The sequence below is a fragment of the Heloderma suspectum genome, chromosome 16, assembly GCF_057233095.1.
Source record: "Heloderma suspectum isolate Gila_16-S chromosome 16, 16-S_ref, whole genome shotgun sequence".
Classification (NCBI taxonomy): Eukaryota; Metazoa; Chordata; class Lepidosauria; order Squamata; family Helodermatidae; genus Heloderma; species Heloderma suspectum.
The window spans coordinates 23,496,513-23,520,865 of NC_139473.1; the positions used below are offsets into that span (position 1 = coordinate 23,496,513).

At 56.2% G+C, this 24,353-nt stretch overlaps 1 protein-coding gene across 1 annotated transcript; it reads right to left on the bottom strand.

The window, feature by feature from the left end:
• Positions 1–3,530: 3,530 nt before the first annotated feature.
• SLC13A5 (solute carrier family 13 member 5) lies at positions 3,531–23,515 on the bottom strand. The gene is made up of 12 exons (XM_084822997.1): positions 23,405–23,515; positions 19,569–19,697; positions 18,824–18,960; positions 18,358–18,572; positions 16,890–17,052; positions 16,428–16,550; positions 15,407–15,619; positions 14,213–14,337; positions 13,689–13,807; positions 7,318–7,479; positions 5,896–6,033; positions 3,531–4,869 (listed from the first exon to the last, which is right to left on the bottom strand). Exons 1-12 carry the CDS (start codon positions 23,510–23,512, stop codon positions 4,741–4,743), a joined length of 1,761 nt encoding a protein of 586 aa, XP_084679123.1. The 5' UTR covers positions 23,513–23,515; the 3' UTR covers positions 3,531–4,740.
• Between the last annotated feature and the right edge of the window lie 838 nt (positions 23,516–24,353).

A 24,353-nucleotide genomic window follows, 5' to 3' on the forward strand; every position in this document is an offset into this window, starting at 1 on the left:
TACACGCACTATTTTGGCTGGAACTGAAACAGTAAATGAACGACCCCTTTTAGTTGATTTGGTGAATCTTTTAAGCATCCCAACAGAAATACAGGAAGAGAAAAAGATAAAGAACCTTTTGTAATACTATAACCCTCAAGTCTCTCCCTGCCAAAAGAAACTTTTTTCTTTCCTTTTGGAAGGGCTTTGCCTCTTTCAAGCCGAGCCATGTGCCTTCTCTCAGGACCTCTGGTGATGGGCAAGCACATGGAAGATGCTTCTAGTTCTGTGCTTCCAAAAGGTGCTGCAACTTCAGTATTGAACTCCAGAGAACAGAAGGTGCCCTTGGATGGCTGCAGCCCAGACTTGGGAAATGGCCTAAAATGCCTGCTGGGGCTAAAGAAAAGGCCATTTTGTCTGGGTTGCCTGGGAGACCTTCTTTTGCCCCTGTCAGGGCAGCATTGCCCATTGGGTTCAGTAACCTGTCATGCAGGAGCCCTCTAATGGATGCTCCTCCTTGGGTGGCAGTCTGGGGCAAGGTGTCCTCCTTGCGCTGGGCACCAGGAACATTCCCTGTGGGAATGACAGCTGTGCAAACGTTTCAAAGCAACCATGTTCCCATCTGCAACGACACTTCAATTATTCTATCCGTTTATGTCCCACTTTTCAGAAATGTAACCTCAAACACAGCTTACAAACAATAAATGTGTTGGACACAAGCACATGCCAACATGCAAAAACAATTAAATCAGAATTAGAACGTAAGAACATAAGAAGAGCCCTGCTGGATCAGACCAAGGGTCCATCTAGTCCATTCTGTTCACACAGTGGCCAACCAGCTGTCGACCAGGAACCCACAAGCAGGGCATGAGCGCAACAGCATCCTCTCGCCCATATTCCCCAGCAACTGGTGTACATAGGCTCACTGCCTCTGGTACTGGAGGCAGCACATAGCCATCAAGACTAGTAGCCATTGATAGTCTTTTTCTCTAGGAATTTGTCCAACCCCCTTTTAAAGCCATCCACATTAGTGGCCATCACTACATCCAGTGGTAGTGAATTCCATAGTTTAACCCTGCACTGTGTGAAGAAGGACTTCCTTTTATCTGTCCTGAATTTCCCACCAACCCACTTCATAGGATGACCCCGGGTTCTAGTATTGTGAGAGAGGGAGAAAAATGCTTCCCTATCCACATTCTCCACACCATGCGTAATTTTTAGACCTCTATCATTTTTAGACCTCCTTCCTTTACCCTCCTTTTCTCCAAGCTAAACAATCCCAGCTGTTGTAACCTTCTCTCATAGAGAAATTGAGGAAACTCATCCAAGTTTGTGGTTGATGAGAGCAGAACACTCATAGTAATTGCTTCCCCAGGAAAGACCAGTTTGAACTGGGAACCACACTTTAAGAAGGATGCAGACAAGCTGGAGAGGGTTCAGAGGAGGGCAACAAAGATGATCAGGGGACTGGAAACAAAGCCCTATTAAGAGAGACTGAAAGAACTGAGCATGTTTTGCCTTGAGAAGAGAAGACTGAGGGGAGATATGATAGCGCTCTTCAAGTACTTGAAAAATTGTCCCAGAGAGGAAGGCCAGGATCAATTCTCGATCATCCCAGAGTGCAGGACACGGAATAATGGGCTCAAGTGACAGGAAGCCAGATTCCAGCTGAACATCAGGAGAAACGTCCTGTTAGAGCAGAACGACAATGGAACCAATGACCTGGGGAGGCGGTGGGCTCTGCCACGCTGGAGGCATTCAAGAACAGGCTGGACAGCCACCTGTCAGGGATGCTCTGACTTGGATTCCTGCATTGAGCAGGGGGTTGGGTTCGACAGTCTCGAAGGCCCCTCCCGACCGTACTATTCTATAATTCTATGAACAGATGAACTTTTACAGTTTTCTGAATGGCTTGCACTGAAGGTGCAAGGTGCAAAGCAGCAAGGAGATCCATAATTTAGGAATTATGGAACCACCAAGGAAGCCCTGCCCCTTCTGCTTGCCAGTCTCAGCTGTTCTAATGGCAGGCGCATGAGCAGAGCTGCCGATGACTTCAGCAGACAGGCAAGATTGTCTGGGCGCATCTGGGCAGCTGGGATGGCCATTATAAGAAGCATGATGTGGTCCATGTGTGGTGCTAAAAGCTGCAAGGCAGGAGGTGCTGGGGATGTTGTATCTCTTTGTGTGTGCGTGGGTTGCATTCAAGCTTGGCGAGATAAAAAGGCAGGGGGAGAAATGAGGCCCCTTGCAGAGGTTTGGTATGGAGGGGCCCTTCCACCTTCTCGCAGGCTTGAACCAGACCGAGCCAGGTATGCTTTAACGTGGGGAGTGAGCACTGTCGTTGCCTCTTGATGCCACACGTCCGCAGAAAGGCCTTCTTCACGCTTATGGAACTCACAGTCACGAGAGGGCAGCCTTCCCCACCCTGAACTCACGGTCACGAGAGGGCAGCCTTCCCCACCCTGGTGCCTTCCAGTCGAGGTGGATCAGTTGTGAGACCCAGTGGAACAGTGGCGGGGTTGCAGGGCCTTTGCCACTTCTCCTGCCAGAAACCGCTCTTTCCAGAGGTGCCCTGGGCAGCCGCTGGCAGGCACGAGATCCCCAGCCTGAGAGGGGAGGCGCTGGGCTGCCCTGCTCTTCCCTGTTTGGACTGCAAGCCCCTCAGGGCAGGAGCCGGTCTCTTGTTGCTGCCGAGGCTCTGTAAAGCGCTCGCGCTGCATGCGCAGCCACAGAGGTGCAGTCACAACCAGACCGTCCAGCCCATGTGCTCCGTGTTAGAAGCAGGAGGGAGCCCTGCAGTTGGTGGCCCTTCTGCCATTTTCTCAGGAATCCTCTGGCTCTGCAGGCCATGCAGTTGCCACCTCTTAAGTCCTGGCAAGTTGGACTGGACCAGACAGGATGAGCCCATTTCAAGAATCACCCTCAGAGTTTCCTGTCCACACATCATGCAAGTGCAGTGAGACTGGCTGCAGTTTTACTAAATGAAACCTGTTAGGGCGGCAGCATAATGCACGCTGGTGCCCTCCAAAGAGGTGCTTTGGACTTCAGCTCCCACCTGCCCCAGTCACCATGGCCAACGGTCACCAGCGCTGGGAGTTGTAGTCCAAAACATCTGGGGAACACTGTGTTAGGTAAGATATGGAAGGGGTCAAAAAATCCACCTTTAACTGGGATTGGATTGAAAGGTCTTGAATGAGTCTTGATGGCAGCAAAGGTACAAACTTCACAAGAAGCTTCATCGGTTAAAAAAATAAATTAATTAACAATTATTTCATGAAATGCATTCTCGCAAGCTCCCAAATGTGACAGGCAAGCTACAACAGGACATGGTGACTTCTAACTGGTCCAGGATGTGTGTTCAGTTATGACTGCCTGTTCAAAGTTGGTTTTAGTTATATATTTTTATGTATATTGTCTGTGTGCTTTTATGTAAATGGCTTTTAAACTTTGTATATTGTATTTTAATGTTTTAACTTCTGTAAACCACCCGGACAGCTTTGTCTATAAGGCAGTATAGTAATGCAATAAATAACGATAACAGGAAAAAGCAACAAGTTTAAAATCTGTTTTAATGTATTTTCACTTTTTTGTCTGTACAAACGCACCCTCCCCCACGACTCTTGACAGGAAACCTGGAAGCATTTCAGTGCCTGGGAGATCAACCAAGCCGGGGGGGGGGGGGGGGAGGGGCGCTCCAGGTGCCTTCCAGGTGTGCCAAAAAGCCTCCTGCTCCTTTCCTTGCTAAGATTAAGCGGGAAGCTGGGACAGGCCAGATCCTGCCTAAGAGCTCACTTCAGGAGCGGTCCCTGCTCCCACCTTCAGCATCCTGGCTGTTGAGTACAAAGGCACTGGGATCATTTAAAAATTGTGCTGGTCAATTTTACAAACTACAAATGGTCTTTTGTTAATATTTCAGGCAATTAAATAACAACATGAAAACAACAGGCTGCGGGTATTTAGGTTTCGGTGGATCTGCGTGTCTCCCCACTCCACCCATGTCAGTGTCCCCTTTGACCTCCTCACTGTCCCCTTTCTGGCTTTGTGCCTGCACACAAGATGTACAGAAAGGTGAATTTTCAAGACTTCCGGGCCTGTTTCCAGAGTTTTTGCCTCCCCAGGGGCTGCCCTAGAGATGCAGCCTCAGGGGCACAGGCTCCCCCCATGTTGCCCTCGGCCTGAGTCTTTCTGCAGCGGCTGAGTGGGGGGTGGCAGTAGCCAACGTGGCCCAGTGAATTAGATGCTCTGGAGCGTCTCTCTCAACGGCCACTTCTTGGTCCATGCCAGGCAAGCACTGCCTGGCGGAGTTGATGCAGACAGCCGGAGCCCCGTGCCACGGTCCACTGGCGGGCTCCCAGCCAATGGGGGAAGTTGCTCATCAGCCCCAGCACTCTGTGTGGGTTCACAAATCTCCTTCTTGGTTGTGAGTCCGGCCAGCTCTGCCCTGACTAATTCCCTGCCTTATTAAAATGTAGCAGCTTATTTCTTGTGCTGTTGGCTGTTGTTTCTGTTTCTTTAAGTAACCCGTATTTCAACCCCCAGTTTCTCTGGAGACACAGCCGGGCCAACGCTTCCCCACAGGAGATGCTACCCGGGTGTCTCTTCCCCAGAGTCCCTTCAGAAATGGCTTTGGCACAGCTGGAACAGTCTCTCCTGGTTTGCCCTGACCCCAAACAATTGTGGGCACTGGAGGGTTTTTGCTAAGGCTGGTGAAAAGGTTCAGGGCAAGGCAGCAAGCGGAAGGAAGCCCCTACAGCTCCGTCTTCACTTTCCGACGGTGGTGTTTGCCCAGGATGGAAAGGTGTCCAAGTGGAACATGGCACGTCCCCAGCTGTTGATGGCCACCGTGATGCAGAGGACACCGATGACGTTCATCACAATTCCAGTTTTAGCCTGGAGGGGAGAGAAAACAAGGAAGCAGCCAGGTGAAGTCCAAAGGTCTGGCGGGTCTGCCCTTGAGCCCAGTCAATGAGCAACGCTTTTGGGAAGAGGCAGAGCCGCCATCCCTCTGCATGGTGGAGCAGGACCCACTGACAGCCCCCAGGGGACTGCCCCCTCCCTGGGATCTTCCCCCTGTCTGGAACGCAATGCGCAAGCACTCCGGCTCTCCCCTGGATGGGTTCTTGGAAGCTCTGGGGGACAACGTGAGCCAGCACAGCTGACGACTGCTGCCCTTCCAGGGAAAGGGCTCTGTTTGGAGCGGCCACAGCCAGCCAGTGCCATCGGCTGTAGAACCAGAGCTTGGCCGACTGATCCTCAGGCATGCAGCTCAGCCATGCTTGAGATCGAGCTGAGCCTCACTGCAGCCAAACAGCTGTCCAGATCAAGATGAAACCTCCAAGCCCGACCATGCCTCTTTTGGCCTCCACTGTCCCCCCCCCGGATCTGGCCCCCAGGGCTCTTCCCCTTCTGGCCAGCAGCCCCTCCCTCCTGCCCCCCAGGCCTTGTGGGAAGCCTCCCGTTACTGACCCCATGGAAAAGAGGCCAGGTCTAATTGTTCACAAGGGGAGCATTTGCTGCCACATAATTGCTGCAGCTGATTTACAAAGAGCTTGATGAGGATGAAGGAGGAGCCTTCCACAGCAGTTCTGTGCTAGCAGCAGCCTTCGGCACATGGAAACCCCAAATCCGCAGTCTGGGTTCAAGTTCCAACAGGAGGGGAAGCCCAATCCTGTTTTTATAATGTGTGCAGTATTCCTTTTTAAAACACTGGGTTTGTGCAAGACATGCCGCCTTAGTCCGCCTTGCGGCCAAAGAGATTCCCACTAGTTTGACAAATGCTGATGGCTGTGCCAGCCAAAAGCTGCAGTGGGATGGGGGGCTGTTGGGCAAATGCCCCCTCCCCTGAGAGCCAGGAGAGGGCCACCAGTCAGTAGCTACCAGAGGAAGGCTTTGGCAAAAGCAATATTGCCGACTTACCATGTCTGAGACACGGAGGTGGCCGTAGGAGAAGACAATGGCGTTTGGAGGGGTTGCTACCGGCAGCATGAAAGCAAACGAGGCACTGAGAGTGCAGGGGATCATGATGTAGAGCGGGTTGATCTCGATGGACTGGGACTAGAAGGAGAGGGAGCCAAGCGGTGGTGGTGGGAATGGAAAGAGACACGTATGGCTTATATATATTCCCCTCCGACATGCCGCCTCCTCTGCCCAAAAGCCTTCAAGGTGGTGTGCAACAATTGAAAACAACAGAAGTGTAACACAAGAAAAAGTTCTAAAATAGTAAAACAACAACATACTTTCAAAGGCTAAATTTAAAAGATTTGGGGCGCATCTTACGCATGCTTAGACAGGAACCTTCAGAGACGCGTTTGGTGGCAACCAAGAGCCTTCTCGGCGGCGGTCCCAGGCTGCGGAACTCCCTGCTGAGGGGGCTGGGCAGGCTTCCCCTCCGCTGCCCTCCTGGGCAGCCTCTGGCATATGCGCCAGTCTGCTGAGGGGCGGAGGTGAAATGGTTGGACGTGGCCTACTTCTTCTCTCGTTGTGCTTTTAACTGTGTTTTAATGGATCTGTTTTTATGTTATGTTTAAATTCGGATTGTTCTTAATCTGTATTTCATTATCGTTAGCAGCCTTGAGTGACATTTTTTGGCAGATAAAGACATAAACTGTCAACTGAAGAGCGCTGCAGGCCAGTGTCTCCCCTGCCCCCGCCCCGGGGGGGGTTGCCTTTCCTGCTTCCGGCTTGCCTGGGATGTGGTCAGAGGTGACTTGGAAAGCTTCTGCATGTCCTTGGCCAGTCCCTCTGGGAGGGGGACTTGCCAGAACAGGAGCTGAGGCAGCCAGGAGACTCAGCCACCCCAGGGCTCCCTCCTTGCTGCCCCTTGAACTGCCCCCCTGAATACTTCCATGAGGACACTCCTAGGGCCTTGTTCCATCAAATCTCTCCTCAGAGCCCACCTTCTCCGTGAAGCCTTTGGCACATGCTGTGAGACCTCATATCCCTCCACAACTAAGCCCAAGTGTGTGTAACTGAAATAAATGCCCATTTGACCCCCATTTCTCCCTCCCTCTTGTCACCCTTAGGCTGCCTTGGCAGCTGTGAGCCCCCTGGGGCACGGGTCTGCCCTCCTCTACCTTGCACAGCTCCAGGCATGCTGGTGGTGCTACAGAAGCAGCAAGCGCTCGGCAGTGTTGGTCACAGTTCTCAGAACTGTCTGGGGTTGGCAACTGGAGCTCCAGGGCCAAATCTGACCCTGGGGGAGCACTCGCAGGCAACCCCCAAGCGGGCGGTGGGGCTGAAGCACGCGTGGCCCGTGGCGCTTTGCCATGGGCTGCCGTGCAGGCGTGAGGGGCAGCGCGGAACCAGAAAGGTCCATCCGCAAACCAGGAAGTGCTTTACCAGCGATGCGAAGACGGGGAGGAAGAGGGTGGCCGTGGCTACGTTGCTGGTGCACTCCGTGAAGACGGCGATGACGAGGGAGAGGATGATGGCGATGGCCCAGGGGGGGGCACTGTGAAGCGGGGTCATCTGGTCCCCCAGCCATTTGGACAGCCCCGAAGCCTGCAGGGGAGGATCCCTTGGTTAAAAAGCAGTCCCCTCAGCAAGAGGGCTTCACCCCCCCACACTCCTCCTCACTGCCAAGGGGAAATAGCAACCTGGGAGGGAGGGAGATGAGCCCCCAAAACAAGCCATCCTGCCGTCGACTCCGGGCCAGTGGAGGAGGCCGGGCCCTGTCAGCTCAGCAACTGCTCCCCAGCAAGGCCGGAAACCCCCTGTTCGGAAGCAGCATCTCCCTGAAAACCAGGTGCTGGGGGCTAAGCAAGCAAGGATGGGCCCTGTGAAGGCCACCAGAGGAGAGCACCCAGGGTGGCAAGGGGTCTGGAAACAGAGCCCTTCGTGGAACGGCTGAATGTGCTGGGTGTGTGGAACCTGGAAAAGGGAAGGTTAAGGGGAGATGCGATAGCGGCCCTCAGACGGCGGAAAGGCTGCCATGCTGAACATGGCGCAGACTCGTCCTCTGTTGCTCCTGAGGGCAGGGCTAGAACTGGCGGGTGGAAACTTCATAGGGAAGCAGATTTCGGCTAAACATCAGGAGAAATGTCCTAACGGGACAGATTTCCCCTGGAGGCGGTGGGACCTCCTTTGCTGGAGGTATTTAAGCAGAGGCTGAGCGGCCACCTGCCAGGGATACTGTAGCTACTGCCTGCAGTGCAGAGCCTGCATTGAGCAGGGGGCTGGGCTAGATGACCTCTGAGACACCTTCCAACCCCATGGTTCTATGATCACCTTCATAGCCTGCTGGTGGGCTTTCTGGGGACATCCAGATGGTGGACTGGATGGGCCCAGCATGCAGAGCAGTTCTTCTGGGTAATTTGTAGAATGTAACCCTCCCTAAATGCCTTTTAGACAAACAAATGGCCTGGATTTTAACTCTCACATGCATTGAATCATAGAATCATTGGATTGGGAGGGGCCTACAAAACCATCGAGTCCACCCCTGCTCAGTGCAGGAAGCCTGATTCCCAGGCAGTCTCCCATAATTCAGTCAGCCATTTTCTTGCTAGCTCTGGTTCTGAGCCTGTGGCCACGGCAGGTGCTCTTGGGGGGCAACTCAGGCTATCTGTGAAGGCTGCGAATACGTGCTGCCACGCCACACCAAACATGCCACCGCTGCCTGGGAAGGAAGAGGGTGAGCTGGAATAGGAGGGGTGGCTAAGGAGACATGAAACCTGCCGCTCATTGCTCAGATGAGAAAGGGAAGCCTACTCAAATCTGCTGTCTGTTTCCCACCTCCCAGCTAAGCAGAGCAGAGCAGAGCAGAGCAGAGCAGAGCAGAGCAGAGCAGAGCAGAGGAAGCCGCTCCAGCTGGTCTAGGGACTACAGAAGCAAGCAAACTCCCAGAGAGCAAGCGCTCAGAGCGAGCAAAGACGAGTTGGCCAGGGGAGTTCGGTAGGGGAGATCAAGGCAGAGGCTCCTAACTTTTTTTTTTTAATTATTTGTCTTGTTACACACACTTCCATACCAGTGAGACTCTGTTTTTAACCTGCAGTGCGTAGAGGACCAGGCACAGGCTAGTCAAGAACAACTAGAAAGCTAGACACAAAAAGGGAAAAGAGACTATGGAAGGACAAGACTCTCCAGTGGTGGTGACCTGCAAGGTGTGTGCCATGTTTGATGGCCTACACCTGCAACAAGTGCAAGTTGATCACGCTGCTGGAGGAAAAAGTAAGAGGACTGGAGTGGCAAGTGACGACCATCCGGGGAATAAGAGAACACGAAGAGTTCTTGGACAGAATGGGGGAACTACAGCAGCAAAGCGAAGTACAGAAGCCAGAAGAGCAGAAGCAAGCTGAGGCAGAAAAGGAAACTGCTGAGGTGAGGAAAAATGAAGTACTGAAGGTGGACTCGCGCTATATGTGAAAAATACTTATCTCTGCACAGAAATACAGGAGGATGACCTTGGTAGCCCCATCGAGAGCATCTGGGTTAAAATAAATGCAGCAAAGAATAAAAGGAACATGGTGGTCGGAGTCTACTCCCGGCCATCCAATCAAGGAGAAGATGAGGATGAAACTTTTGAAAAGCAAATAGCCAATGTTTTAAGGAAGCAAGATGCAGTAGTAATGGGGGACTTCAGTTTCCCCGATATTTGTTGGGAGACAAATTCTGCAAAACATGGCCCCTCCAGGAAATTCCTGACTTGTGTGGCGGATAACTTCCTCCTACAGAAAGTAGAGGAAGGAACTAGAGGATCGGCTATCCTTGACTTGATCCTAACCAACAGAGATGACTTAGTGGATAAAGTAGCAGTTACAGGAACTCTGGGGGAAAGCGACCATGTTATACTTGAGTTCTTGGTTCTAAGGGAAGCACAAGCTGAGTGTAGCCAAACCTGTACCCTGGATTTTAGGAAAGCCGATTTTAATAACTCAGAACAATGATCAGGAAGGTCCCATGGCAAGTGACTCTAATGAGAAAAGGACTCCAAGATGGGTGGGAGCTTTTAAAAAAGGAAATTCTCAAGGCACAATTACAAACAATTCCAACAAGAAGAAAAGGTGGAAGACAACAGAAGAAGCCAATGTGGCTTCATGAAAAGCTCAGAGATGACCTGAAAACAAAAAAGGACACATACAGGAAGCGGAAGGAAGGCCAAGTAACAAAGGAAGAGTACAGGCAGGCAGCACAGAATTGCAGGGATGGCATCAGGAAGGCTAAAGCTGAGAACCATCTGAGGATAGCGAGGGATGCTAAAAGACCAAAACGGCTTTCTTCAGATACATGCATAGTAAAAGACAGAGGAAAGAAATGGTGGTTCAACTACTAAACAAGGATGGCAAGATGACAACAGATGACAAGGAAAAGGCAGAAGTGCTCAATTCCTATTTCAGCTCAGTCTTCTCCCAAAAGAGGGTCTATGAGCCCCCTGGCAAAGGCGAAGTACAGGCTGAAGAGGCAGGATTGCAGCTTGAGATCGATAGGTATATGGTCAAGGAACACCTAATGACTTCGAATGAGTTCAAATCTGCAGGGCCAGATGAACTGCATCCTAGAGTAATAAAGGAACTGGCAGAAGAACTCTCAGAACCGCTGTCTATTCTCTTTGAGCAATCATGGAGGACGGGGGAAGTGCCAGATGACTGGAGGAGGGCTAATGTTGTCCCTATCTTCAAAAAGGGCAAAAAGGAGGAACCTGGGAACTACAGACCAGTCAGTCTGACATCAATCCCTGGGACAATTCTGGAGCAGATGATAAAGCAATCCATCTGGAAGCACCTTGAAACAATGCAGTGATGACTCGAAGCCAACATGGATTTGTCAAGAACAAATCCTGCCAGATGAATCTGATCTCAGTTTTTGATCAGGTCACCTCCCCTGTGGACTGTGGGAATGCTGTAGACATCATATACCTCGACTACAGCAAAGCTTTCGACAAAGTGCCCCATGATATCCTGATGAGCAAACTAGCTCAAAGTGGGCTAGATGAAACAATGATCTGGTAGATCCACAGCTGGCTACGGAATTGGACTCAAAGAGTGCTTTTCAATGGAGCCTTCTCAAACTGGGGAGAGGTAACGAGTGGGGTACCGCAGGGCTCAGTCCTGGGCCCAGGGCTCTTCAACATTTTTATGAATGACTTGGAGGAGGAGATGCTGGGAATGCTGATCAGATTTGCAGATGACACAAAATTGGGCGGGATAGCTAAAACTTTGGAAGACAGAAACAAAATTCAAAGTGATCTGGATAGGCTGGAGCGCTGGGCAGAAAAAACAGAATGAAATTTAATAGGGATAAATGCCAAGTTCTGCACCTAGGAAAAAGAAACCAAATGCACAGTTACAAGATGGGGGATACGTGGCTCAACAACACTACAAGTGAGACGGATCTTGGAATTGTCAATCACAAGCTGAAGATGAGCCAACAATGGGATGTGGCTGCAAAAAAGGCCAATGCTATTTGGGGCTGCATTAATAGAAGTATAGCTTCCAAATCCCGGGAAGTACTAGTTCCCCTCTACTCAGCACTGGTTAGGCCACATCTGGAGTACTGTATCCAATTCTGGGCACCAAACTTTAAGAAGGATGCAGACAAGCTGGAGAGGGTTCAGAGGAGGACAATGAAGATGATCAGGGGACTGGAAGCAAAGCCCTATGAGGAGAGACAGAAAGAACTGGGCATGTTTAGCCTTGAGGAGAAAAGACTGAGGGGAGATATGATAGCACTCTTCAAGTCCTTGAAAGGTTGTCCCAGACAGGAAGGCCAGGATCTCTTCGCAATCACCCCAGAGTGCAGGACACGGAATAATGGGCTCAAGTGACAGGAAGCCAGATTCCGGCTGAACATCAGGAGAAACTCCCTGACTGTAAGAGCAATACGACAATGGAACCAATGACCTGGGGAGGTGGTGGGCTCTCCCACACTGGAGGCGTTCAAGACGAGGCTGGACAGCCATCTGTCAGGGATGCTCTGACTTGGATTCCTGCATTGAGCAGGGGGTTGGACTTGATGCTCTTGTAGACCCCTTCCAACCCTACTGTTCTATGATTCTATGATTGAAGGCCCAATCCAGAGTGATCCTGTGCAGCTCCCGGTCGGTGTCGTGCACCAACACCTCTGGAGGGCGCCAGGCAGTGGAAGCTGGTGACTCCAATGCCAGTGGGGTGGTGATTCCGCTCAGGGTCTCGGTCAGAACTACTCAGTGCTCTTGGAGCCACCAGCGTCCACTGGCCCCAGGCTGGGGAAGGCGGCAGTCGGGCTTACACCAGACAGTGTCCTGCTGGGCGGTGCCCCTCCCTGCTGGGCTTGCGAGTCTCTGTGGCTGTCCATGAGCCTGCTGCAGGGAAGAGGCTCTGTCTGTCTGTCCCAGCCCAGCCACTGGTGCAAGCATACCAAGCAGGGCCGCTCTGTGTGCAGATTGCTCAGTGCTGTGGTGATGCCAAAGATGCTCTCGCCAGGCCTTGCTGCAGCCGGTTGGCTTGGCGGGACACACAGAATCCCCTTTGTCCGAGCCCTGTGTTGCTCTGCTCTGGCCACGGCCCTTTGGGGAGGACAAGGGGAGACTGTTCTGCAGCGTGATGGGCTCTCCCCTCTGAGTGGCCGGCATTTTTGCATCAAGCCTGTGTTCAAGCTCCACCAGGCGGAACAACCCGCGGAAGTTTGCAGCCTAACTATCAGATGTGCTTCCCTAACAAGGCGCATTCGGGGCAGCTTCTCCTTCTCCTGACGCCATCCGAATGTAAATGGCAGCGGCTGGCAGACCTGGCCGTCGTGCCTGGGCTCGGGGCCAAGCAGCAATGTGCAGCGCACTCCCTCCAAAGCCAGCGCATGGGCGACTCAGAATTCATCACTCCCGGGAGCCACAGGCAGCATGGTGAAGGCCGACTTCTGGAAAAGCGGAAGGGGCACCTCGTGTGAGGAGGGCAGCGCTGGGCTCTGGACCTGCCCCCTCGTGGGTAGCAGTCAACCCCACTGGTGCTGGGGTTCACTTGCAGCAACTGACAGGGTCTGAGCGCTGGCCGGCACCTCTTGCAGGCTTCTAGCGTTTCCCGGCAGGCCATGTGGCTGTTTGCCTCAGAACAACATCGGGTATTTCTGGAGGAGACAGCAGCCATTCAGCAGCCAGAGAGGATGCCCTGGGAAGTGTCCCTGTCAGCTGTCATTTCAAGGGTGTCCCAGGAAACGGGATCCATGTCTGTGGCGAATGCTGCACGGATCCTCCAGTGGCCAAAATGGAGTGCTGCCGGGCTGAGCCTTCCTTGGCATTGTGCTAAGCAGCCCAGAAGCTGCTTAGCAATTGCAGAAACCCGCTATTTCAGATGTGCAAGGAAGAGGTAGACCGGGGCCCAGTTAGTTGGAAGGGGGAGTGTACTCCACGCGTGGCCAGAAGCTGTCATTTGTTGATGCCTGTGTCGCACGGCTGAGCCTTTCCCCTGCATACCCTTGAGCCTGGACCAGATAAGAGACAGAATCACCTGGCAGCGAGGGGCGGCTCCCAGCTCTATGAAGACATGTCACAGGATGACCCACGGCTGCTCACCGCCATCACAGCAGCACTTGGGACGTGGGTTGGACTCTGTGGCCACAGCACAATTGAGCAAGTCTAATCCTGAGAGAGCCCCTAACTGTCATTCTGAGAGCTGTCCCCCAGCTGCACTCCAAAGCTCTGCTGCCACACTTGCACTTCCACTCCAAGCTAGCGGGCAAAGTCCCAGCCTTCGCAGAACGCCCAGCCTCCCTCCCTCCCGGACACAGCCCCCCCCCCGGCTTACATTGCTCCCGTTGGCCAAGGCGAAACCTCCTCCAAGCAGCAGCACAATACTCCAGGGCAGCTTCTTCTGGACCACCTTCCAGTCCAGCAATGGCGCTGGGAAGAACAGCTCCTTCATGGCTGCCAGAGAGGCCAAGAGGAGTCAGGGAGGCAGGGTGGGACCAAGGCAGAATGCTCCATGGGCCAAGCACCAACTAGAAGGGGCTTGTCCGAGGAGGAGGTGGCCAAGAGGCCTGATGCCACTGTGAGGGGCATGGATCCCATGCAAGACATCCGCGTCTAACTGCCCCAACACTGGAGCCCATTCTGTTTAGTGGGGCTACATGGAGCACCAGAGGGCAAAATTTGGTTAGGGCCTGAAATGCCCCCAGATACCAGCCCTGGGGAGCAGCCTCCATCCTGCCCTCCCAACTTACGAGCCACAAAAGAGTGGCAGCACCAACCCATTTCCTGGAATGCTCAGAGGGTCCCAGGAAGGACCTGGGGAATGCTCAGAGGGTCCCAGGAGGGGTTGCCCTCTTTTACCTCCTTCCTCAGCCTCCTCCAGATCACAGCTGCTTTGGCTGCAGAAGCCACATCTGGGTCGGGTGGCAGGAACAATGAACAGCAGCAGGGCCACGAAAATGGCCACAGTGGCGTCCGTCACATACCTGGAGCAGGTTTGGGAGATGACAAAGCAGAACTGATGGGAGATGGGGTCAGTCCTGGGAAGCGACAGGCCAACCAGTGAAAGCACAGGAGGCCCCCTCAGGCTCCAGGAGCCCCAGAGCTAAATGTGGCAGGGGCATGAGTGCTCCAGACCCCCCCATCAGTGCTGCGTCTCTCTTTGGGCAGGTGTGTGATGCCCTGGGCAGCAGCCAGTTACTCAGCAAGGCAATGAGAGGACCCGGGTATGTGCCTCAGTTAATCTAGAGCAGGGGTGTCCAACTTCAGGGCCACGAGCCAAATCCAGCCCACCTGGCACCCCAGACCCCCAGGGCTCCCAGAAGGCTGCCCCCTCCCATCGCTTGGTGGTTCCCCAGCTTTTGCAGAGTCCCCCCACCCATTCACGGAGGCTGAAACGCCCCTCTTGAGGCTCAGCTACCGGCACCCACAGCTTTCAGCTACAGCAGGCCGGCATGTCTTGTATTTTCGGCCCCGCCCCACTTGCCCTCCGCTCCTCCCACCCCGGAACGCACCCGAGCGCTTCTCCGAAACGGGATTCCGCTCTCAGGCAGAAAGAGGTTTCCCAGCCCACTCTTGAGTCTGGGCTGCCTTTGGACATGTGCAGGCTGCATTTCCTGCCGACCCAGGCCAAGGCGGCGCGAAGATCGGTGCCTCCTCGGGCACCAGCAGCTACTAGCCTCCCCCCAGCGCTGAGGTCGGTGTCCGCCAGCCTCATTCTCCTTGTCGTTCTCCCCACAAACGCCCAGTGGACGGAGGCCGGATTTGCCCAAGGCTGCCTGCCGAGTTCCACTGCTGAATAGGGGTTTGAACCCAGCACACGATGGCCCAAGTGTGCCCCTCTAGCTGATGCACCACACAGCCTGGGCTGGGGCAATCCTGATCTGTGCTCAGCTGCTGCCTCTGCTCAGCTGCATTTCCCTCCTCCTGCTGGTGCTCAGCCCTTTGTTCTGCCGAACAAGCCCAGGGCAATCTGGGGAGGGGCCAAGACCTCCCGACAGGGCTGAGCGCCTGCATGAACCAGCCAGGGCACCAGGTGCTGGGACATCCACTCACTCCTTGTCTTGGTTGAAGAGGAAGGTGGCCCAGCCCGGGATGAAGCCCGGATCCCTGGTGAACCAGAGCAGGATGAGCAGCGTGAAGACCAGCAGCACATTGAACTCGGCGAAGGAGACGGGGCCCAGCTTCCGGTGCTCCTCCTTGAGCACGTGGAGCGCGGCCTTCTCCTTCTCCGTCCTCTCGGTCCCGCAGCCCCATGTCTGCCGGAAGCTGAAGGCAGGAGGGCAGAAGGGTCAAGCCGTTGCCACTGCCAGCAGCCAGGGGCTTCCTGCCCTGTAGGCCGCTGGGCAGACTGGTGGCCAACTGGCCTCTGGGATGGAGGCACGGGCAAGGGGCACCGGGCCAAGGGAGCCGGGCCAGGCCGTGGACGTCCCTGGCACGAGTGGAAGCCCAAGCAGGAGGTGGCATGGAGGCTGCTGGGCCCGGGGATCATCCAGGTGGGGACAGAGCGGTGGAGGACAGAGCTGGGAAGGGGGCATGGAAGCGGCTGGGGGGACAGAGCAGTGGTGGGAGGCAGGGGTCATGGCCAGCGCAGCGAGCCCGAGGCAACTGTTGGGGGGCCCGGAGGCAGACGGACAGCGCCAGCAGTGGCTGATGTGAGTGGGGTGGCCGTCGGGCGCCCCCTCCTGCTCAGGGTCTGGCCGAATGCCTCATGAACAGACAGATGGCCAGGAAGGGTCCCACACCCTGCCCGGCCCAGCGGAAAAGACGGTCTGGGAAGCTCCTCCGGCGTGGCTGCTCTGGTGTGGCCCCACACATGCCATCCCTGCCCCCGGCAGACTTTCTGCCTGCTTCCTAGCCAATGCCCAGATTGGCCCACAGCGTGCCCTGCCCCCCGCCAAGGGTGCTTTCCCAGGAGGCGCTTCGCCAATCCGGCTCGCTCCTCTCCCAGCCCATTTGCCTTGGAGACATCCATGGACGGGCAGGGTGGCTGTGCCCAGGAGCAGCAGCAGCAGGGCCCCGCCGCCTCTGGGATGCTTCACCCCCCACTCCCCCCCACGCAAGACTGAGCCCGTACTTGAACCCCATGAAGGAGAACTGGAGCCAGAACCAGGCCAGCGCCAGCATCAGCAGCATGTTGGGGAAGGCGAAGCCAAACCAGGAGGCAAAGTTCAGGATGTCGCCGTTCTCCGGGAACAACCTGCAGGAGGGGGAGGAGGGACAGCGTGAGGCGGTGGGGGGACTCGTGCTCCTGGCCTCCAGGGCAGCCTGAGGGGGCGCTGGGGGTGGGGCCAAGGGCTGCTCTGGGGGGGCTCCCAGCCCATGCAGCTTGGAGCGGCCCCTCTTGTGGCTAGGAAGCCTTTGAAAGGGCTTTTGTGGAAATGGTGGGGGGGGCCAAGAAACAGAAGCCCCCCATTCATTGGGATGCCGTGGCAAGGACCCCCCCAGTCCTGAGGACCCTCCATGAGGACAGACACTGGCCTCCTGCTGTCCAAAGGCAGAGCCGGGTCTTCCTCCCAGTGTCTCCGGGGGGACTTACTGGTTCATCTGGCCTTTCAGGACCAGGTTGGGCCCCGTCCCCGTCAGTGTGGCCGTCCCGCCAATGCTGGCGGCGTAGCAAATGCACAGGGTCATCCCCCTGCTGATGCGCTTCTTGGCTTCCCTCTCTGGCTCCTTGGAGTCATCGGGGAGGTAGCCGTTGGCTGCAAGTGAAGGGGGTCAAGTGTGGCTTGGCCTCTTGAAGATGACTGTAGGTTGGGTGGGGACTGGCAGGTCAGAGCATCAGGAAGGCATCCCCGGGTCGTCAGGAGAGACCCCTCTGTGTGGCCTCCCGCCACCACCACCAGCCAACTGTTCTCTATTCCTATTAGTCACATTTATATATCTTGCCTTTACCTTCAAAGAGCCCAAGGCAGCTTACATGGCCCTCCTCCACCTTTTATCCTCATAGCAACCCTGTGAGGTAGGTTTGGCTGAGTCCGTGACTGGCCCAAAGTCACCCGGGGAGCTTCGTGGCCAAGTGGGGGCTAGAACCCGGGTCTCCCCAGTCGCAGGCCAGCGCTCTCGCCGCAACGCCCTGGAGCGCTCCGAAGCAGGGCAAGGGGCCTCCTGGCAGGTTTGGCATTGAGAGGTCTCCTGCCTCTGGCCACCTGCCTCTGCTGTGCCTGATACCCCTGGATTAGTCCGGGGGGGGGGGGTTGAAGTCCTTGAACCAGTAGCTCTCATCTCGTGGTGGCAAATTGTCTGCCTCCTCCTCAGAAGTAAATCTCATCAAACCCAGTGGGATGTACAATCCCAGGCAAATGTGCCAGGGATTCCTGCTTGCGGAAGGGAGAGAGCTGAGACACACTGTGTTGGATCCTGGCAGGATTTCTGCATTACTTCCCTGAAATGCCAGCGGGGCGACCACTGTGCCCGTCAGCAGGGCTCCGTGTGGCTCCCCAAGGGCTGAGCGGTTCCGCGGACCGGAGCCCCGTGTGTCAGAGGCAGGGAGGGTCACCCCCACTTGGAAGGGGGGAGAGAACAAGCAAAGGGGTAAGCTGCCGCCCCAAAGGCCTGGAAATGCGAGGAGGCACCCTGTGAAATGCTGGGTGGGTGTCAGGCTCCCTGGCCTGCTGTCCACCGTTCCGTCTCTCTTCATCTTCCTCAACCACGTGCCCTACCGATGTGTCAAACTACAACTCTCACCCTTCCAAGCCAGCATGTGAATGATGGGAATTGGAGTCCAACATATCTGGGGAAGGCTGCTGGAGCCCATACCATGTGAGCGGATAATGCTCCATCCACCTTGCAAAGTGGGATAAAGTCAGGAGAGCTGCAGCCTGGTTGGCTCCAGGTCAGCACCAGGTCCTCATGCATTTCCCTCGCATGCTGTCTGGGCTCTTTCTCGGCTGGTTGCTTTGGCCCCCTTTCCCCCCATGAGCATCTATTCGTGTAAATCCCAAAGGAATTTCAGAAATGGCCCTCCTTGCTCTCCCGGCCAGGGATGGGGGAGTGGGTCCGCTTACCCTGCCCTGTGGAGAGGCCCAGGGCCATCTTTCCTTCCAGCTCAGCCCCAGTGTTGGTGTGCCCAGCAGCCAAATCTGGGAGGGCCAGATTCTGCTCCGAGCTGTTCATCTGGTCGAGGACGGCCTGGACGATGGGCACCATCATGGCCGTGGTGGCTGTGTTGCTGATCCACATGGACAGGAAGGCTGTGACCCCCATGAAGCCCAGCATCAGGCTGCAAGGGCAACGGAGACAAGCCCTCTGAGCAGCCCCGGACAGCGCAGCGGGCTGCTGGTTGCCTGGGGAGGGCAAGGATCGGCTCCCGGGACCAAGCAGAGGACGCCCAGGCCTCCTCCTGCTCGAGCACAGCAGGCCCTGCGTGGGGGGCAGGGGTCTCCAGGCCAGCAGGCGTGGTCTTTGGGCGGCGGATCGGAAGCGGGACCCTGGCCACCCTGGCCTAATCGCGGGAGGAGAAGGGCCACTCACAGCGCAGGCTTCACACCGACGAGCAGCAGCACCCTCAGCGCGATGCGCTTGTGCAGGCTCCAGTGCTCCACGGCCACAGCCACAATCAGCCCCCCAACAAAGAGCATGTTGGTGTCCTTCAGGTACTGCATGCACACCTGGGGAGGGGGCAGAGGCGGCCCAGCTCAGCACCCCACGGCTTTGGCTGTGCTGCTCTGATGGCGAAGCCTCGGCTGTGCGCTGCCCCCCGCTGGATCCCCCATCTCCCTCCTCGCCTTTATAGCCCCTCTCCCCATGGCACCCCCAACACGCCTGCCACCTCTCCCGACTTCCCTCTCCACTCTGTCATGAGCGCTTCTGGGGCCAGAGCTCGGCCCAGTCTGGAATGCCTGGAAGCTGAGAAGTAGCCATGGTGGCGCGCCTCAGACAACCTGCAGAGTGACTTTCCACCACCTGCCCTCACACCTCCGGCATCTGGAGGAAGGCACGATGAGGAGGCCAGCTCTAGCGAGGCTTAATACTGCCTGGTCCAATCCTCCTCCGCTTCCCCTCTTATCCCCTCCCCTCTCAGTCTGCGCTGTCCAATACAACTGCTCAGCGGTATATATTCCTCAGTTTGTTTCTGTCCTGCCTTTCAACTGTCCTCCCTCAGATTCCTGGGCTTAATGTTAGATTTTGTCTCAAAGGCTTCCTTGCTCCAGCTGATATACACGGTGTGTATATTTTTTTAAATGTGGGAAAGGGCTTCTCTGTTGCGTTGCCTTACCTTCTTGGACTCTAGGATGCCGAACATGGGGAACAAAACAACAGGCAGCAGTGCTGTGACGGCCAGAGGAATCACCTCTGTGCACCAGTACACAGCCATCAGGATGATCACGTAGCCACACTTGGCCTCCTGCAGGGAAGGAGAGGGGCACTGAGGCACAGGGAGAGCTGGGCACAAGCACCTGCTGGATGCAGGGTCCTTTGGAGGTGGGACCGAGGCGTGGGGCTCCTCTTTGTCCATGTCTCCAGGAGCAACTGGCCATGGAGAAACCTCTCCTCTGCCCCACGACCTCCCAGATCCTGGTCACCACCCCTCCCTCACCCTTTCTAACCTTTTGTTTCTGGGCACACAGGTCCGCCAGCTTCCCTGCCACCTCCTCCCCAAATTACTGCTTACCCAAATTGCAAATGTCACTGAACGTGCCTGAGCTGAAGGTGTTCTAAAACAACTATGGCCAGATCCATACTGGGATGAAACATGCTTTAGGTTTTCAAACAGGAACCCTTCCATTAACGAGCACCCCGCTGCTTCGGACACCAGTGCAGGGCGGAACAAGTGACTGCAGAGTCAATTAGCAGAGTCTACAAGGGTGAGAGTAACGGAGCTTTTCTAGAGGTACTTGGGAGCAGGTGGGAGATACCTCATTCAGAGATCATAGAATCATATAGAATCATAGAATAGTGGGGTTGGAAAGGGCCTACAAGGCCATCGAGTCCAACCCCCTGCTCAATGCAGGAATCCAAGTCAGAGCATCCTTGGGATGAGAGATGGGGTGTTAGTAGCCCGTAAGATGGCTTCCTGCCCTGGCCCCCCATTCACATCTGTGAGATCCTGGCAGGTACATCATGCCTCTGAATCAGAATGATTCATTAATCAGAATGAATCTCTTCCAACCCCCACTTAAAGTGTCCACAACTCAGACTTTCTGGAGTAATGTTGCATAAACATGCCAGATTAAACTGCTGACAAGACACTGAAATGGTCTAGAATTTGTCAAGGCAATTTTCTTGTGGGAAGACCAATTAACTAGCTGTAAATGGTGCTTTGGTGCAAACACCTCATGCATCTCAATTCCCTTCTGCCCCAAATGACTATTTATCAGGCCTTATTCTAGGCTTGGGCAACAAATAGGTTCACCCCCCAGGCACCCCCACCACCATGACCACTTTGCCCTGGAACAAAGAGAAGGTTTCTACCACTGCACTGGGAGTTTGTATCCAGCCTGCCTAGGCGGGGAGACTGGTTGTGTGAAGACAGCACTAAGTGCTGCAGCAGCAGCCTCAAGACAAATACACACGTTTGTCTTTAAGGGGGTCCACGTCTGGTCTCGCTGCTGCAGACGGACATGGCCACCACCCCTTTGGGGAGTTGCTGTGACATGCTTTTCTTGTGCTAAAACAGATTCCCAGATCATTTTGTTTGTACTACAAAGAGATTGATTGTCTATTCAGCTTGAAGCACTTTTTGTCCTCCAGAGAACATCTAAACAGAAGCTACCCAGTGCTGAGGGAATGAGTCCCACCAGGACCACCCTAACCCTACCTCTAAAAGCACCCTTCGTCCCTGGGGCCTATATATTGCAGGGCATTTGTGCAGTTTGGACAGGAGAAGATTCATAAGGCCAGAATGACAGCAAATCTACCTTAGGGAAGTGGGCTGAGCCAATATACCAATGCAGAGAGGGCCTGACTGCTTACAAATAATGGGGCTGTTTAGTGCTTTCCTGGCCTGGTATCAGGATCTGGCCTTTGTTTGCATGCAAGCTCAGTCTGACCTTCAGCTTCCTAGCTCTGCTTGAAGAAGAGCCTGGTGCAACTCCAAAGCTTGCACACTTTCACTGATACCAGTCCATGTCTCCTTGCTCACCTGGAGCAAATCATTGATTTAAAGGTCAAGAATACAGCCAGGCTTAGAAATTAACTTGAGCTCAAGTAGAGAAAGCCAAGCAAGAGACACATTCTTGGCTCATGCAAAATAAATCACCGCAATTAAAATGGGAAACTGCTGGCTGATGCGGTTCATCACTCCTTAGTCACTAATAGGACAACGGCTGCTAAGGGAATGGATCGTATTTGTAGAGCACTACACGGTGAGAGAGGGCAGGGGGCAGAGAAATGGCTGGGCAGGTTCTCGTCCATCTGCACAGGGCCCACGGGCACTGCGGGGAGAATGTGGCAGGCAGTGGGCTCCAGTGGGCTCCCTCCCCTATGCCAAAGCAGTCGAGTGCTTGCCTCAGTGAGCACCCAGCTGTGGACTGGATCCTGGAGGTGGCCATGAAGCCTTTGTGGCCCCACTTTTGGCCTTGTGCGGAACATGGCCCAGATCCATCGCCCACCCTCCTCAATGTATTGGTTTGGACCTGGCACTCTGCCTTTATGTGGCTATTCTGCCGAAGCCGAGACAGCTGCACATTCATTCCAATGGATGGTGCAGGATTTCAGGGTTTGCTGCAAACTTCCCTGTTCAGAATCACATGAATGCTTCATCCCGCTCTCCCTGCTCCCTCTCCCTTCACACTTGTCTTGGCTCTGGTCGTTTTTACTATATTTGAGCCAGGGTGGCTCCCAGGGCCTCAGCCAGAACCAGCACCAGTTCTGAGTTCTGTCAGTCATCAGGCCCAGCATGGTGTGATTATGAAAAGAGCCCCGCTGGGCTTATGCAGAGTGCTTGTCTTTCAGCATGGGCCATTGCCTTGCTTGGCATTATCTTGCCCACAGTGGCGAGGTGACTCGAGGCGCTCCGGAATAGGGCATGCAGCCCTCTCGGGTTGTCTGCCTGACCCCGGCAGCATCAGACATGTGGAGGCAGAGGGGCTGCCTTGCTCTGGGCGCAGTGGCCGCGTTTGGCCGCTGCCCGTGAATTTGTCTCTCAGGTCGCAGCCCCCATCGCATCTTGTGGCAGTGAGTTGTCAATTAATGGTGGGTGGGGCTGAGAAGGGCATCCTTTGGTCTGGCCTGGGCCGACTGGCTGATGGGCTTCGCTGGGCCACCTCCCCCCTCCCAACCCAGTATCACGAGAGCCCGCGGAAAATGCCTCTAGGCACTTCCTCCGGACCACTCTTGACGTGTTCGTAGACCCGGCTGCCCCTCTTCCCTCCTCCGCCCTCCGCGAGGAAGACTTGCCTTGGAGGGAGGGGGTCCAGCCTTTGACCGTTTGGGCGGCCGCTTCCCCGCCCCCCCATCACCTTGCTGAGAGGAACCGCCCAGAACCGCCGCCTGCCTGCACGTTTGGGCTTGGGGGGCTTCGCAGGATCTCCCCAGCACCCCCGGAACAATGCACCCCGCCCTCCGCCCCCATCCAGAGCTGGTGGTCGGGGTCCTGGCCGCGGCGAAGGCGGATCCTCGGAGGCTTCGAAGGGAAACCAGGTCAAACGTGCCCGAGGGCCTGGACGCTATTCTGGAGGGGCGAGCGACTCCCCAACCGGCGGCTGCCGGGAGCTGGAGCCCAGCGGAGGCGGCCCAGCCAGCCCGGCACTGCTGGGACAGGCAGCCGCGGCTCTCCCTCCGGAGTCCGGGCTGCGGGCAGGGTTCTGATGCTCCCGCGCGCCTGCCAAGCCGGGCCCCGCCGCTGCAGCGCGCCCCGCCAACGGACGGCCGCTTCCCCCGCCCCGCGGGCTGCCCGCCTCACGTCGGGAAAAGGGCCGGAGCGGAGCCGGTGCCCGCTGCCCTCCTCGCCCACTGGCAAAGGACGAAGCCGCCGCCTGGCACAGCGAGGGCGCTCCCGCCCCGACGGGGGCCGGGCCGGAGCTCGCGCGCCCGGGCGCAGCAGCCTGGGCCGCGCGGGGCGGCGGGCGGGGCGGGGCGGGGGCCCTCGTAGCCAGGCCGGCGAGGACCTACCTGGGTGGGCACGAGCAGCGGCAGCGGCAGCAGCGCGAGGGGCGCCCCTAGCAGCGTGGCGAAGGCCTTGCAGCGCAGCAGCCGGCGCAGCAGCGTCGGCGGAGCCATGGCAGCGGCCTGGACGGGGAGGGCGGGACAGCGCCGCGGCCGCCGAGCGAAGCCTTTTAAGCAGCGGCCGCCCCCCCGGCCCCTCCCGCTGGGGCCCGCGACTGGGGCCGGCCTCCTCCTCTCGGCCTTTCTGGCGGGCAGCAGGCTGCCTGCTCAGCTCGACTGCGGGCTGGTGGTGCCTCTGGGCGTGTGCAGAGGGCCCCCACAGCCAACCCGAAAGGAGGAGCTAGGGGCTGCCCAGGTCCGAGTCCCTCTCTCCGTGGTCTATCGGGGAGGAAGAGGAGACCCCTCCCCCTCCCTGCAGCCCCTCCCCTCCCCCCAATTCAGAGAAACGAGCCCCTCCTTTTGGGACCGCCACCTAGTCTGACGAAGAGCTCTGGAGCACTTGAAAGCTTGCGCGTTTTTGCGGCACTTTGCTGTTTGGCCCCAAGAAAGCTGCTGCCCAGCGGTTTACTCGTGGCTGCCTCGGGTGTTTTGGCGAGAGCTGCCAACAAGGCTGGCCCTTCCCGCCGCCCGAGGAAGGACCCTGTCCTTCCCAGAGAGTCCTTGGTGCGGGCGCGGAACCTGGTGGCAGACAGACAAACGGAGGCTGCGGCGGCGGGACCGCACCGGCAGGATGGGCGCCGGCACCCGGCGAGCAGCGTCACCTGGCGACCCCCGCGCAGGATGCTTCAGCAAGGGGCCAGCGGGCGCCCGCCCAGCCCCTCTGCTGGCCCGCGGGAGACCCCGCAGGTGCGCTGGGCCTGCTGCCTGGGGGGCGCGGTGGCGATCCAGGCTCCCCTGCTGCCTTGTCCTGCCTCACTCGCCCGCTGCCGGGCCGCCCCAGCCCCCGCTCCCGTGG

Bases quoted from the DNA above. Each gene is read 5' to 3' on its own strand.
- SLC13A5 (XM_084822997.1), bottom strand. From the start codon at position 23,512: ATGGCTCCGCCGACGCTGCTGCGCCGGCTGCTGCGCTGCAAGGCCTTC. The intron at 17,053-18,357 runs GTAAGCGGACCC...CTTCACTTGCAG, and splicing joins GGGCCTCTCCACAGGGCAGG to CCAACGGCTACCTCCCCGAT. The intron at 14,338-15,406 runs GTGAGTGGATGT...AACCTGCTCCAG, and splicing joins CTCTTCAACCAAGACAAGGA to GTATGTGACGGACGCCACTG.